Raw genomic sequence first — 16,627 nt, 5'->3', positions numbered from 1 at the left:
CCACCCCGTTCCTCCTGACTTTGCAGAGGGACCTTCTACTGTTCCTCCAAACATTCCTGGGCTGAGGAAGCTCCCTTTTACCCCCAAAAAAGCAACAGTTGCTGACTCTGTGAAGACAGACGACTAGTAACATAAACTGTCCTTAGGCTCATTCATAGGATTCAGATTCCCACCCGTCATCAGTCACTGAAGCTCTTCCACAAAGCTCAGGGCATCCTCTACATTTGCTCCAGAGGTTGACCTCTGACTCTCTGGACCTTTATTTTGATTTCAAATAGGAATTGTGTACCAAGTCTCTATCATGCAGAGCAGAAGATCTTTTCTAAATAACTTCCCAATGCCATGCTCTGCAGCATATCACTGGGAGAACTGCCAAGGAGGTAAAAGGAGGTAGAGGGACACACTTCCAAAAGGGGTTGAGAAGGTTAAGGACACATATTTGACCCAAAAATCCCTTTTCTCCTTCATAAATCCTCTGACAAAGTCATGTGTAAGGAGTCACTATCTCAATACCAGCAACAGTGTTCAGCTGCAAATTTGGCTGACTTCAGCAACATTTAAAGATTAAATTGTTATGTAAGTCAATTCTCCTTAACCACTGTTTCCAATGAGACAGGTGTCAAAATAGCTTCTGCTGCACATCATTCACCATCTCATCCCTTATTTGATGAAATATATGCATGTATTTCCAGGACCTGCCTTGGTCCAGTGATGACTGTACACTACGTATTAACACCGTACATTAGCCAATATTTTGTCATGGGCCTAAACTGTGAGTTACAGTTTCCATAAGCTCCAACATTACTCACTGTACAGCAGTGAACAGCTAACGTGATAATTCAGAGGTGTGGACCTCTACTTTGTTTGCCTGAAATTGCCTAGAAAATCACCTAGAAAGTCTCACTGGTTCAAACATAAAGAACAAGAGAATTACCAGCCCTGCAGAACTGATTGTTCAGTGCCTGGCAGTCCATTTTTGGACAGAGAATTCTATGGTTTTGCTTAGATTTTCATCTAATTACTCCGAAGTGGATTGCAGGAACTTATGTGTGAAAAGAATTTTCTGGGCACTCCAGGCAGTGCTTCATGTAATCCTCATCAAGGGCACTAATGGATTTACTCGTTTGTCAGCAGCACTCCTCCACATGTTCAAATTGTGTAGCAGAAGCTGCACGCGAGCTCAGATGGGAGCTGAGGGCTGGTGAGGGCTGCCCAGAGAAGAAACTTGCTGCGTTGTTTCCATCACTTGCAGAGTCGGGTCCTGCAACTGAGCTGACTGTTTCAGCTTTTGAATTCAGCAGATAATCCATCAGGAAAATCAAGATCACTGGGTGGCTCTTTAGGATCAAATTTACCCAGTGAAATAGCTCGTCGTCTCAGCATCTCCTTGCCATCCACAGAAAGGTTGGAGAGCAAGTGTTCAACTGGGAGACTCCTCTAGGAAGCAAGACGATAGATAAGCTGTTTCAGTCTACACAAAGTAGCATCTGGCTTCAATGCGTTTAAAAATAATCTGTTTTGACTAGTGCATCTTATATGATAGGCTATCATGTCATGTTCTGGCACTAACAAAAGATGTGAACAATATGAAATGTCATGTTAGGCTAAAGATGCAAAAAACGTTGCAGAAAGGCAGAAGATGTTGGCTTCTTCGAAGTGGCACTGTGTATCAGAAAAATGCTTCCAGAAATGCAGTTTCTGAATACAGTTGATCTGAGGGATGAGGGTGTACTTCCTTTTTGCAATAAAAAGCATAAGCACTTAGAGAAATGTGGCAGGATTTACGTTTGTCCAGAGGTAGGAGGGTCTGATCCAGTCAGTCCAGACTTCATCTTGGCTTTACAGCTTCTGTCTCAAATTCTAGCCATTACCAAAAGGTGAAAATCTGTGGTTTTGGTGCAGATAAAACTTCCATGCATAGTTGCCGATAATGCAGCAACTCTAATGTTTGAAGAGGAGCTACTGAATTTAACTTTACTGAAACCTGGCTAACTTCAAAGCCACCACACAAACACTTTGGTCTGTGTCATTGCTTTATGAATACTGATCTACTGTGCTTAGAGGAAAGAGTGGTTAACTTTGTACTTAGGCTTTGCTCTCTGTAGGCGTAAGGTTGGTGTGGTAAAAGGGGCTCCTTAGTTTAGTGATGCTATAATCTGATCAGTGCAGATTGCCTCTAGTACTAAATTTATAAATAATCCAAATTTATTTCATTTAGGTTTAGTTTTTTAATCGTGCAGTTCTTGTTTTATTCATAATTCATACATATTTTTATTCATATCCTCTCTTTTTAGAAATGATTTATAATTCTTATTTCACAGTGATGTAAACCCTGCAATGCATTCATGAGAGTTAGTATCTCATTGACGGCTGGATTACTGAAAAGGGCTCACATCCTTCAGAAATGAGAGCAGTCAGTTTAAACATGAAGGGACTTTTAAAGCATATCTTGGTGTTTGGGTCTCTGTTTTGAATCTGAAAAGATGTTTTATGTAATGAGAAAAATAACCTGTTTTGAGGGAAGAAAATATTTTGGATGAATTCAAATGTGCTCGAAGAAGGGAACTTACTCTGAACTAAATGATGCTTTTATTGCGGTCTGTCTTTCGAATGGCTGAAATGGCAGATCAGACTAAATACAACTCTTTGTCCCCCTCTCTGCCTTTATGTTCAATCCCTAATTCTTTTAGAGGAGTTATCAGTCAAAATGGGGGACTACAGACAACTCATATGTAAGTTTTGTAGTCTCTTCGAGCGAGATAATAAGTGTTCCCAAATGAAGTACTTATCCTGTGAAGTGCTAGCAAAGCTTGGGCCATCTCATTTTTCATACAGAAAAGCATTTTGCATCATAACATTACACTTAGAGGTGTGCTTACAAGTTCTGCAGGATCCTAGATTTACTTTATGCTAGAGACCTTTTTAAAGAAACACCGTTTCTACCCTCATGATTACAGGAGGAGGAAAAATCATTCCTCTTTTTACCAGCCCTACAGCTTACACCGAGTGAGAGCATCTGCAAGCCTGGGAGAGGTCCTGATCCCCCTTTCAAGTCATAGTAGATTAGTCTGTCCTGAAAGGAACAATTTCCCTCACCACCTTGGATCATGCCTTTAAAAGAAAGAAACCAAATGGTATGCTACCATTTTAGCAACACTGCTGGCTCATCTGAGAGGGAAGGGATTCTCACACGGGTTAGTGGTGGCACACAAACATCACAGAAATATCTTGGTACCTGAGAAGGAAGGATCAGAAATACACACAGCAGTCTCCTGTTCTTCAGAAAGGAAGTGAACTTCCTCTTGATAATGGAAGACTTCAAGGAAATGGCATAATATTTTCACAATAGAAAAGAAAATACATATTAATACGGATCCCGTATTTCTTGCTGCAGTTTCCTGGACAGAAATATATTCGAATGTGGTCCATAGCAGAGGTGTGCACTGGGCAAGTCCATTGATAGCTGATACATGTCACTCATTTTTTCTGTTCTGGGAAGATTTCCAGGTGGAAAAAAGGAACATACGTGAAGTCCTGGTGGGATGATAACTCTCTGTCATATATTTCACATGCTGATAGCCAGTGCCTCACCTAGAGAGTGATAGGTAGCCAAAAGTGTTTGGCATGAGACCAAATGGACCTTCTGCTGCCACCTCTTTCCAGAGGCAGAAATTCCCAGGCAAGCTCCCCGAGAAGGTTATACCATGCCTGTAACATGCCCCCTGTCAGCACATCCTGTCTGTGCCATCCCAGGGGTAGCTGTCAGCCCCAAGCCCAGGAATGGTCCTGCACCAAGACGTCTACTTCTGTGCTGCATGTCATTAACACAGAGCCTTCATGGCAGCCTTACACAGGTATCCCAACGCAAGCAGGGAACCAGGAGAAGCAGGCAGGTTTGTGTTCAACATACTTGCATTTTAAAAGATGAAGTAATTGTCCGTAATGCAGAGGTCTTGAAAGTCCTAATGATAGAAGTTGGTGCTGTCTGCAGGGGTGCAGACGTTGCCATGTCATTCTCATTTGCTGTTTTAACATAAGGACAATATAACCAACTTTATTAGTGCGAGTTGTTAGAGACTTTTAAAACTCTCCTTGGACAGCAGTGACAGGAAATAAATTCATTATGAAGATCCGAACCTTGGATCTGCCACACACACTTTTCCCAAAGGTGGGATAATACCTAAGCATACCTACTGCCAGCACTACTGGCTTGGAGGCAGAACACAAACTGCAATTGTTTCATAACACTCAGGGACTTCCTTTGGAAGATGCAAATGCTTCAACTTGTGTACAAACTATATTTCCTTAGATATCTATCATGAGACTTTTTTCTTCTGTTTTTAATTAATTGTTGCTAGATGATACTACCACAGAAAAGGGATTTTTACCATTTCGGATATCATAAATATTGTTTAAATGGAGGAATTTGCCAATATTGCCCAGTACAATTAACATCTCAGTGGTCTGAAAAATTCATGTGAGTGTATTGCAAGTAACACGCTGCATTTCAGCCCATGATGTAAATGCTGAGCACACACACTAACTGAAGCCTCCATTTTCCTGGCCACACAGAGGGAAATATTTTCCAGGATTTGCAGTCCCAGTGACTACTAGCGGCTACAGAAGCAGGCCCAGAAAGTCAAACCAGTTTAAAGGTACCCGTGTTGTAGACAAAGAGGAAGCCAGAGGGCTCTGGGGCACAAGTGTGCAGTACTGGTGATAAACTTCAGGTCTGGCCTCCTGCTCCTCTAATTCAGCCATAAAATCATCTTTCTGAATGTGTTGTATTGAATAATGAAGTATATTGTAATGGTATATTGCATGCAAATATCCAGAGTCTTCTTCCTAGGCTTGCCTGGGTGTGAGGAGACAGTCCATAGAGGATAACAGGAATGATCAGGCATTTTTTATGTGCTATTCTGTAATCAGGTTTTGAATAGTCAAATTATTTTTTCTGGTGTCTCATTTGCTGTAACTTGACAGGAATTAGGTATGCAAAAGAATGTCAGAAAACCTTCAAAGCTTTTCATCTACATCAGCTGACCTGTTTCAAGGTGCAAACCCTTGCTCTTGCTTCCATAAACAACATCTTTCACATCTCGTTCTTCTGATTTTCCTTTCTTTTATATGTTGAGTTCTTTCCATCATTCCACCTTACTCTGCATTGTCAGGTTAATGTTCCCTTCACCTGTGTTCACAGAGAATGCAAATAAACTGGAAGAAAGTGCAAGAGGCATCTACATCCCTTGTCCAGAGCATTACAATGGCTTCTGCATGCATGGCAAGTGTGAGCACTCCACTAACATGCTGGAACCGTCTTGCAGGTAACCCTTCCACCAAGGACTAAAGGCTACACGCATGAAAATGTTGACATACAAAAAACACTTAATATAGATAAACTATGGAAAACAATGGTAACCGTGGCCCTTTGTGCTACAAAACCCATTAGACTTAAATTATTCAACAAAATCCCCATTTTGTGTGGCGCAAGTGTATTGAGTTATGCACCATGTTAATTGATTGTAAAAACATTCAGTAACCTTGAGTTATATTTAGATATATTTTTAAAAGCACTTCACAAAGTGCTCAGACAGCAACCAGATAGCCTCCTCAGTCTGAGGGAAAGGCATGCCACCAGGAGTATGTCCCTGCTATGGCAGGAGGGATGCTTATGGGGCAGAGAGCTGGGGCGAAGGTGACTCCGTGTGGGAGTCTTTGGAGGAGGTTAGGGCAGGGAAGAGGAGTAATAGTGAAAGCACATGTTTCTGCAGTGAATGCCCCCCTGCAGAGGTGGGGATGTTACTTCTGAAGTCCTGAGGTGGTAAAGAAAAGGACTATTACGCATGAAGGACCATATTCCTGGGACATTGGACTCAGAGAGCTAAGATACGGACCAGGCTTATCCCACAGGGCAGATCCTTTAAGCCACTTTCTCCCAGCTCCCACAGAGAGCCAGGGCACGTTTTGCTCTTTTCAGCTGCTCCAGTTTAGGTTCTCCATTCAGCTGTAAAATGTCCTTTTCTCAAGCTGCTGGCTGCTGTGGGAATGTAGGAGAGGAAAAGGGTGGAAGCACAAGGCTTAACCCATCAGGGTTAGTGTGCCACTAACACTTCTGAGAAGGCCCCAAGCAATCTGCCTCAGTCTCTTTATGGTTGCTGCTGCCACTGACCTGGATTTTCACAACTTCTTTCTTGGGCATTTTAGCAAGAGTTAAAATGGGAAACCCACTGTTTCTTCCCCAAAATCACAAAAGGAGAGATGTCAGGCTACAGGATGGGACCTGGTGAGCAGCGCAGCAAGCGGTGTTGGGTGGATGGTTGCAGTATCAACAGAGGGTTTTTTATAGCAACCAGACAAAATGTAAATGATGTATCCACTTGCAGGAACATCTAATCACATTTCATATGGAGCTTGGATGATTGCTTATCACCTCCTTAGGGGTAATCTGCATAAGGAACCACAACTAGATGGCTTTTCACCCTCCCCCACCTCCCCAAAGAAAGAGAGAAATGTAAAATATGTTGTGCAAGGAACTAAATGGATTCTCAACACAACATGCAAGTAGTTTCACTTGATGCTAGATAATTCCCAGCTCCCTGGGCACCTCCTGGCACTATTGCAGTGATGTTAGGACCTGAGGTCTGCCCTGAGAGGTCAAGGAGGCACCGATGCTCTCTCTGGGGAGCCCATCCTGCAAAAAAAACACATAAGCTCATGCTCAGGCAACTAATTTTTTTTCAGATGTAATTTTTGGGTTTTGCGTTCTTTCAAAGCAGCAGATAACCAGAAAAATACACTTTTTGTTTCAGATGTGATGCCGGCTATACTGGACAACACTGTGAAAAAAAGGACTACAGCGTTTTATATGTGGTTCCAGGTCCAGTACGATTTCAGTATGTCTTAATAGCAGCTGTGATTGGAACCATCCAGATTGCTATCATCTGTGTTGTAGTCCTCTGTATTACAAGGTCAGTGTCTCTGGTATTTTGCAATAAGAAAAGACTTTTGTTTTGCCTACTATGTGCACTGATTATATGGATTTCTGCAGTGACACTGCTGATAACAAATGCTGTTTAATTCACCAACAAACAGAAGATACCGTCTGGTCCAGCCAACCAGTGCTGCCTCATAATTACAACTGAATTTTTACTTCCATCTTAATCAAACTTAGGTAGCAACAGTGCCTACAGCAAATGAAGGTTCCTATTTTGCATTCAGATGCTTGGACAAATATTGTTCATATAAATAGGGGAATATAAATACAGCAGCTGGATCAACACTTAATAAAACTAATCATATCTCCATCTGGTTTCCTCAAGGGCCCATTCCCTTAGTCCTAATCAGGCAAAGCATACAAACTTTTAAGCCTGTTTGCAATCCCGTTGATTAAATGATTTCATTAGACATATATACATGTTCAAAGGTACCACACATGTTTACGGTCTTCTCTAGATGGTGGCACACCAAGCCATGTATGATGTTTGGTTTTTTCTTTAATGAGGAGGAAAGGGTAGTTGGAATGGAAGCGACAGCCCCAGGGTAGTTCAGAACATGAGGTGTAGATGCAGTCCTTCCCCTCCTACATGTGCTACTACTTCCCCACTGAACTGTCTTACTGTCTCTGGGAGGGCTTGGTATAAGTTAAGTTCTGAACTTTAGACATCTTCGGGCTCCTCCCAGAAATCACAAGGTTAAATTAATTCAGCTAGCAAGACTGATAGATCACTCTTTTAGCAATAAATGTATTTTTAAACTAAAAAAGAAATAAATAAATGCCAGACATCATACCTCTGCAGAGAATAAAATCTCAGATATATTTCAGTCCCTATGTTGCACTACCTGGCTGGAAGACTGGTGTAGAATTTGTTCCTGGAAATAAGAAAAAGAATCATAAATCATTCTCTGTCCTCAAGGCATAAAACAAAACCATCTGATGAAAGGTAGCTGCTTTTTTGGCCACGCTGAGTCCATCAGCTCAATGGTAAATGCCGAACAAGCAGTAGATTATGGGGGTATTCACAGAAGTAATTCAAACAGGCAAAATGGTAGCTTGTAATAAGAAAAAGAAGGTGGTGTAGTAACTGATAATGGAACAAATGCTCTGCATCATTTCATTGAGTGACTCTAGTTTGTCACCTCGACACAGTAACACAGAGTATTTTACATTGAAGAATGAAGACAGTGTGCTTTCAGTGATCTCGTACCATAATGCAAATTACCCATCACACTGTTTTCATACATGGATGGTACCTTTTCCCACACACTTTGTGACCAAGTTAATTCATGATCTTTTGACTTTTTTTCTGTAATGGATGTAATTACTGCATCCTCTGTCCCAGCATAATGATTCGAGATGCATTTGCAAAAGTGTACCCTTAAGTGGCCTAAGAGAAATCCACATGACAAGAGCATGTTGTGGCAGTATATGCATAAGTAATTGAGGTTTTTGAAGTTATCTGCGTGAAGAACCTGACTGTACTGGTTTGAATTCCACACTCTGAACTCTGGAAAGTGCTAAAACCATCCTAACAGGTTCCTGGGAGAAAGAAGGGAAACTTCACTCACTTAGAGGATGCTGCAGCCAAATTCTTTGCTGCTAATTTCAGTACAGCTTCACCTAATTAATTTACCAAACGAGTTCAGTGCACTGTGTCCAAACTCTGCATTTGAGCAGCATAAGACTACCATTGTAAATCTTCTAGGTATCATTACTGTTGTTGCTCTTAAAATCACAGCTGTACACTGGTGCTGATATACGGGGCGTCCTACATTGCTGGAAGGCTCTGAGCAACTCCTGGGCACTTTTAGGACCATTGTTGCACACACACTTTAATCTGACTAAATGAGCTGTGCTGCTGACAGGGGCAGTTTGCCCTTGCTCCTGGGTACCTGGTCCTGCCAATGCTCTTTTGCCAGCATTGGTACTTCTGTAGCCACACAATGAACCCAGTCAGGGGATGGACTCAGCCAACGAAGCTGATTTCAAGTGGGTTAATTCCTTGATGAGGCTGGCCACCCAGCTACTCATCGCTAGTGCTATTGGTGGGAATCAGCAGCTGGGGTGGAGAAGTAGGGGACCAGAAGCCAAGAGATACAGAGGGGAGGAAGTGGAGCAGTGAGGCACAGTTCCTACACCCAAGGACTTTTATCTTAGAGGTAAGGCAGAAGAGAAGCAATGATAGAAGTGAAGGAGGATGGTAAATAATATAGGTATGGCCTAGTGTCATAATGGTTCTCATCAGTTTTCTTTACAGCTTTGCATTTTTAGTGCTTCCCTAATGTTTAGTCACAGCAGCTTATTTATGTGAAGAAATAACTTGATTAAAAATGAATGCGTAATACGTTTTACCTGCTATGAATCACATTGTGAGTAACTCCAGCTTGCAAGCAGGCTTCAATGGAGGGAGGGCAGGCAGCCTGTGCTCCAGTACCTCGTTTACATTGATGTAACTGCTGTGTTCATAAATGAATGCATCCCACACACAGAGCACTACAAAGAACTTTTGATTAAAGAGTTAAGGACCAAGGAAAAGCTGTCACTCAATTTTAGCGGGTGATTAACTCTAAAAAGCTGGTTAAGTGCCAACACCCCTTTTAGGAAACCCAAATGCACTTCAGACACAACCTACCTGTAAATGCAATTGCATTGCATTTCAGTAGTTGTGGTGTTGGTACTTGATCCTGGGGCCTTCCCAATTGATGATGAAAGCATCAATTGGTAGTGTAGCATATTATGCAATTAAAACATGGGCATTTTTGGTTAAAAGATGCTTTTTCATCGTCTTAATTGGATAATCTCTACATGTGAATCGATTTCTCTCGACCTTGGCCTAAGTGCCTGTATACATGCTGTCAGTGACAGTTTTGGGAAGGCACCTGTGAGATGCTCATCTCCTTGCTTCCAGCAGGAGCAGTCGGTATCCACTGTTCTCTGGGAATGCACAGCTGCATCCCCTGGGATTACTGACCATCCTGGTCATCCACAGCCACCTGGTACCTCCATGTTTCTTACAAAACCAGTCTGGCTGTGCCCACTGTGGCTCCCCACGCCTGGTTCCCCAACCCACCTTCTCGTGGCTGAGTGCTGGGCAAAGCAGGGCTGCACTTTCTGCTGTAAACCCTCATCCTCTGGGACTCAGGTAGCTTGGGGCTGCCAGCATCTGCAGGAGGATTTACTAGCTTTGCCTCTCAGCACTGTGTCGAGGTGTCAGTGCTGTCTCCCATGGAGGGTCCTGCTGTGCAGTATCCCGCTGACTGGGCAGGAGAGGCCGCCTGGGGACAGTCGGGGCTGGGAGGCTGTCAGAGTGTGCATGACATGACATGCGGCTCGGTGAATCAGCCTGTGTTTGCTAACAGCGGCTCCCTGACTCACTCGGAAAGCTTGATCGCCTTTTTAGGAACACACACTGAATAATGAGTTTGTCATGAAATCGCAAACCAGCTAAACTCGGCGTTAGTTTCATAATGAAAGCTCTGCTGTGACCTCCAAGAGCGCTTATTTTTCCTGGAGTAAAGATAGCAGCCTACTTTACTGCTTCCAAGAAAGGAATGAGGCACAATATAATACACAGCCGTGCAGTTTCTCATGAGGGGGTGGTCCTGTTGGTCAGGACAATCTGACCCATATTTTGTTACACACTTATATAATTGTGTTTCAGAGTTTTGAAATGCTTCATAAGTCCTTATGTTCTTGTTTAGCCTTTCTGTTGGCGTCACGAAACTATAGCATCGCTCCCATTCAACAGAAACAAAAATAGCCTTTTTGGTTTTAAGGGGTCAGTGAAAACTTATTTCACTCTGTTTTGCTGTTAGTTGTTCGACACAGAGCTGAAAGACAGTGCTTTGAGCTCCCACTGCGCTGAGGGTGGGCTCTCCCCAGTGCATAACCCATAGGGTTTCACAGAACGCTGCAGAAAGCCCTCCTGTAAACAGAGAAACAAGTTAGCCCAATACAAAGGGAATTACTTTCCATGTCAGTATGGACTGGGTTATCGTGGCGCTTTCTGTCATGCCACTCCAAGAGGGTGTTTCAGTCTTTCTTGTGTAGCTGCCCTAGCAGAGGGCAGAATGAGGCCAGCTGGGCTTAAACACTCACACCGAACTTCAGCTGAAAAAAGAGCTCCCTAAGGGTGCCTTTCCATGGGAGAAAACCAGAAACACGGTATTACTTTCCCATTAAGGAAAAACGCTTCATAGCATCCCCAAAGCTGATGCTGCTGCAGGTGACAGGTTGAAACGTGCCCTTGCTGAGGAGCACTGTGAAGACCTGGGGCAGAAGAGATTTGCTTTTGCAGCTACCCAAAAGGAAAATAAGATTTGGGTCTTTCCAGTACAGTTGCTTTCCACACTAAGCCAAGCAGCCATGTGAGGAGTGTAGCACGGTGCAGGCACCCGTAAGTAAAGTAGCTGCTCACTAATGAGCTGAACATGGAGCATTTCCATGGAGACTAATAGGGATTGCAGACGCTTAGCTCCTCGGAAAGGCAGCCCCTGCTTCCACTTTGTAAATGCTTCACAGACCTGGGATGCTGAGCAGGTGAGCATGAGACTGTCCTAAATCTTCCACCTGCACCTCGCTGAAAGTAAACCTATTTAAAGATGAGTGATGCGGTGCAGCTGGGGCTGTCACAGCGCTGCAGAGTCACCACCGCTCACCAGGGAGGAGCAGGAATCTTGGCATTTCCCTTGCCATATTTTTGTTTACAGTATGTTCTGTGGGGTTTGTGTTTTGGGGGTACTTTTGTGGTACTGTTGCCATTAGCCAGCCCATTTCATGTAATTGAAGAGGAAACATGTCGAGGGCCAGAGGATGCTTGTGCCACCGCTCGAGCAGATGCATTGTTAAGAGCTGTGTATTCTCACAACTCTCTTTTCCAGGAAATGTCCCAGGAGCAACAGAATCCACAGACAGAAGCAAAACACAGGGCACTACAGTTCAGACAACACAACAAGAGCATCGACAAGGTTAATTTAAAGAGCGCATGTTTCCACAATGGCAAAACTAACTGCAGAGAGCTTGGACTACAAAATACAGTATTATAGACAAAAGATTAAGACAAGATCTACACATGTTGCCTTGCATTTGTGGTAATCTACACCAATGAGAACATGTACTACAGCTATATTTGATTATGTATGGATATATTTGAAATAGTATACATTGTCTTGATGTTTTTCTGTAATGTAAATAAACTATTTATATCACACAATATAGTTTTTTCTTTTTCATGTATTTGTTATATATAATAAATACTCAGTGATGAGAAAAAAATTGCCTTTCTTAAATTTGCTGTATCTCATACATAGCTGTGTATAGTCTTGGGATATTGTATATGGACACTAACAAATCTTTTTTTTTTTCTTTTTCCAGTTCTAGTGGCAATTTTGAGTCTACTGAACTCAGTAGTAGGGTTTTGAGTTGGTCCAAGATCAGCGACAATTATGGATGTGGGAAAGGTGAAGAATAATTTAACCTACATTGAGGAGGGATAAAATATTTCAGATCCGGAGTCAACTACATTTCATCAGCCTTCTTCTCCCATACCATCTATCTTTACTCTCCCATAGCTTAGGAAGTCTTTGCCTTCTAAATTAAATCCTAACCAAAGGGGAAATGGAAATTGTCAGTAACCGTGATGAGAGTGTCGGGGGTAATGTTTCGATTTGGGAGGGAATTAGGTGTCTGTCAAGGTGAACCCTACAAGAACGCCTTGCAGAATCTCAAACTCTGGTCACTGGAGTGAGTGAAAATTGCTTCTTACTGTTGATTGAAAATTATTAGGTTAAAAAAAGTTAATAACATAATAACAGCTGAAATGCCAGCACCGTTTGTACCTCGTGAACATGCTGATACAATTTATTTTTTTTCAAAGAGAAGGTGAAAACCACCTTATGAATAACTTTACGGGTGACCCTACTCCATTAAATGTAATGAAGTGAAATGTTGGCTATATCTCAGGAAAATAAGGGCATGTGTTTTGTCACATGCACATGATGGACACGATGCAAAGTTATTTCCGTGATAGCTGAAACTCTCTGCAACACATTCTTTTGAGAAGGTAGCATTACCCTAGTTTGTGCGATGAATTTTGAGGACGACAGAGTGAGACTGAAGGGCAGAGTGTGGTAGCTTCACTCCTGCTGGATAACCCACTCCACTAATTGACTTCCGGAGTACTAGTTACACTAAGTAATATAAGTGAACTAAAACCCCCTTGTAACAGTATTCTTTGTGCTGCTCCTTTCCAAAGAGACTTTGCCGAGGCAGAAAGTACCCATGACAAGAGTCAGGAGTATTTCTCACTGTCATCACCACGTAAGAAATTGCATTTGGGTCGGAATCAGACCTGGGGTTACCTGGGATGATGTCTCATGAGTATGTTTCCATTTCCTGCTTCAGCACCGGTCTGATCGCCCACAACAGTCACCACCAACCCCACCGGCGACAGCCCACCCGATGCAGCCATCAGGCACGGGTGAAGCAGTACTTCTACTCTTAACACGGCTTTTGGTCTCCCCCCACCCCGAGCCTGCTTTAAAGTGAATCCATTGCATGATGTTCACACCGTCTCAGTTTTTGTCTTGTTCTGGGTTTCTTGGCTTTTTAAAGGTAATAAAAGGCGATTGGCAAGAGATGCTTCCAGGCACCTGGTCTGTGCTGATTGATGGGAGTGGGAGTGTGGTGCTTTTGCAGGCAGCGGGCAGGCGACCGCGCGTGACGGCTCTGCAGCGCAGGGATGCTGGCCCTGCAGGGACCATCTGCTTCCCAGTGCTGTGGGCTGGGGCAAGGCAGAGGGAGAAGGGGGCTGTTCTCCCTGCTCCTGTCCCTCACCAGCTCTCTGATATTCAGGGCTTGTTTTTGGATCTGAAGCGTGATGGTGCGGGGTTGGAGAGCGCAGCAGAGAGGCAGCGAGCAGGCGTGATGCTGGCCCCCTGGACCACAAGGACATTTCCATTCTCAAACTCACTGCACGATGCTCCTCTTTGTCCCAGTCCTTGCTGGTTTTGTCTCCCACACATAGGCTTAATGTGACGTGGAGGGGAACCCAGGCATTGGTGGGCTGTATAGGTTTGGTGACACAAGATCCTTTCTAGGGAGACTTGCAAGCTCTGTTAATTACATTGATACCTAAGTGGCATCCCTCCGTCACCTAAACCCAAGACAGCAATGGCAGCGAGCACCTCCGAGGAGCACTTCAGCATGAGGTTGAGGATTAGGTTGGAGGTGGCAAACGTAGCTCTACCCTGCAGCCCCCACCACCACGCTTTGTGCTTTCGGAGTGAGGTGTTGGAGTCTAACAAGCATCAAACTACAGATTTTGAGCTGAATCCAAATGCCAGTCCCCCCACTGGGGCTATCAGATCTGGATTGTTTATTTCAGTCACTTACTTACATTAGATACAAAAATCAAATGTTAACACATACACACTGCCATGTACTGATAGCAGTAAAGCTAATAAGAAAAAGGCCTGGCCTAAAATAGCATGGCATCGCTTAGAAGTGAAAATAGGAGTACAACACACTATCTCTAAACTTCCCAAAGTTATTTGGTGTGTTTTCACCTTGCAACGCCACATTTAATCCCTGAACAGTCTGTGTTTGTGAGTTGTTATTAGCTGCATCCCCAGCTGCAGTATCTGTCACAAAGCCTTCACACCTCTGAAAACAAGGCCAGTTTTTAAGTACCTGCTGCAGGCCAGAGGGCAGAGAGGGGAAAGTGATTCCAGTTTTAATGCACAGAGGGCAGGTCCCACCTAACAGCAGACCTCATTGGGCTTTTCAAACTTAACCTTCAACATGCTGATATGGGCACACAGTCTGACAATAATAGTGTCTTGGGGTTGTATGTACAGGAATGGAGATTTCTGCAGAAAACATTTGCAGACTTAGTACCAAATGCGGCAGCAAATTTGGAGACGTGGATTTGGGGTTGTTTTTTCCTTTCCAGAAGGGACTGCAAAGTGCATCTGTTAGAGCTATCTGCTGGCCAGAGCTCGAGATGTGGAACATCTTTGTGCAGTTGAACTTCACAGAACACATGAAGCCATGGCCATGGGGACAGTGCCATGCACAGAGGCAGAGCCCAGCTCCTCCACCCAGAATCACACGGAGGGGTGATGATGTGTTGCCGCTTGTCCACTTCCCAGTACTCTGACACCAGGCCCCTTGCAATGCCAGTGAGAGTGGGCTTGTTCCTTAGGCAGAGGATGCAGTAATTCGTTTATTTTTGGCTGTTCCATAGGCTTTTTCTCCCATGGCACTGTGGCATCTGCAAATAACTTCAAATACTGCCACACGCTTACTTTACAGACAACACAAGAGAAGATCGAGATAGATACACAAAACCACTGACAAGACCAGTAATACCACCCTCACCTTCAGGACCATGCCAGCCTGCAGTCACTTATTAGCCTGGCTGTTGTTTTACTGAGGCCAAACCACTTGGTAAAAGCAGGTAAAAATAGGACTGCTGGCACACCCATTCCCCAAGGCTTTTCCTCTCAGCCTGTAACATTTTTGGAGCAAGAAGCTGTGCAATTATTTTGTTTGTGATGTATTTAACACAACAGCATCCTGACCTCAATCCCCAAAATAAAGCCATGGTGCTATTGGCATGCACTGTGTGCTGGTGAGCAGAGCCCACCCACCTTCCCCAGCGTGGGATGTTCAGATGATGTTCAACCCCTTGGTGCCTTTAGATGTAGGCAAACAAGGGTGCTGTGCTGGATGGCAGCCTGTAAGTAAACTGCCTGCGTAGCTCATACAGACTGAGGTGGGTGACACACAACTCTCACCTTCTCCCACCCCAAATGCTGCACTACAGGACAGACACAGCTTCCATACCTCTCCATCAGGAGGCTTTTCCTTAAAGTCTAATCAGATGGTCATTATTATTCACTTTCATCCAGTGAAAGGCATGATTTTCAGAACATTATCATTACAAAAATACTATAATTAACAAAGGGAGGCTGGATATCCTATTCTAGCCACTGCCCCCCTTATCTTGCCTGCCTCTGCATGCTGAGCAGCCGTGATTACCCCAAATGAAAGGACACTGGGGCAGTTTTTCCATGTAGCTGTAGCCATCATGGTCTCACCTCCCTGGGCAGCACTAGATCAGCTCAGCTTTGAAGACATTTACTGGGTGCTAGCCTGGAGGGCCACACACTGAAGGCAGGGATGCCTGCGTCTGTATGTATGTCCCATGCACAGGTTAAGCGAAGGGGCGGGTGGATGTGAGCAGAAGGTGGGTGCCGTATATCACTGCCTCCTATTTTTCTGGAAGCAGCTCTCAAAAAGCCTCATCTTCAAAGAGCTCTCTAAAGCTTCTTTGAAAACAAAATGATTAAAGGCTATTTTCCCTCTCTTCCAACATCAGACATATCTCGCACCGCATCCTTGCTTTCACCCCTTATTATGCATATTATTTCACCCCTTAGTATTTTCCACAGCTCCCACTTTTGCGTCAGGGTGGAAGTTACAACTCCGAATTAAAAGCAAAGTTCATTACCACACATCAAAGTAGGCACCATGCCCTGGCCAGGCCTACCCTTCCTTTTATTTATTGGGGGGGCTGGCTGCAAGGTGTTTACAGATGTCAGCTCCCAGGGGTTTGTATGGCAAGCT

General features: G+C 43.8%; 1 protein-coding gene across 1 annotated transcript in view; it reads left to right on the top strand.

Moving 5' to 3' along the window:
• LOC104412524 (tomoregulin-2-like) overlaps window positions 1-13,000 on the top strand; it is a gene marked incomplete at its 5' end in the record, with an annotated part of 32,608 nt that extends 19,608 nt beyond the window's left edge. Inside the window, 4 exons of the mRNA XM_010023265.1 lie at window positions 5,201-5,324; window positions 6,810-6,968; window positions 11,878-11,964; window positions 12,371-13,000. Of these exons, the coding sequence (XP_010021567.1) occupies window positions 5,201-5,324; window positions 6,810-6,968; window positions 11,878-11,964; window positions 12,371-12,467 (467 nt within the window). The remainder of the gene's footprint in view (window positions 1-5,200; window positions 5,325-6,809; window positions 6,969-11,877; window positions 11,965-12,370) is intronic.
• Window positions 13,001-16,627: the final 3,627 nt, after the last annotated feature.

The sequence above is a fragment of the Nestor notabilis genome, unplaced genomic scaffold (assembly GCF_000696875.1).
Source record: "Nestor notabilis isolate BGI_N333 unplaced genomic scaffold, ASM69687v1 scaffold15271, whole genome shotgun sequence".
Taxonomy (NCBI): Eukaryota; Metazoa; Chordata; class Aves; order Psittaciformes; family Psittacidae; genus Nestor; species Nestor notabilis.
The sequence above is the reverse complement of the archived record's forward strand: the minus strand, read 5'-3'. Positions and strand labels throughout refer to the sequence as shown.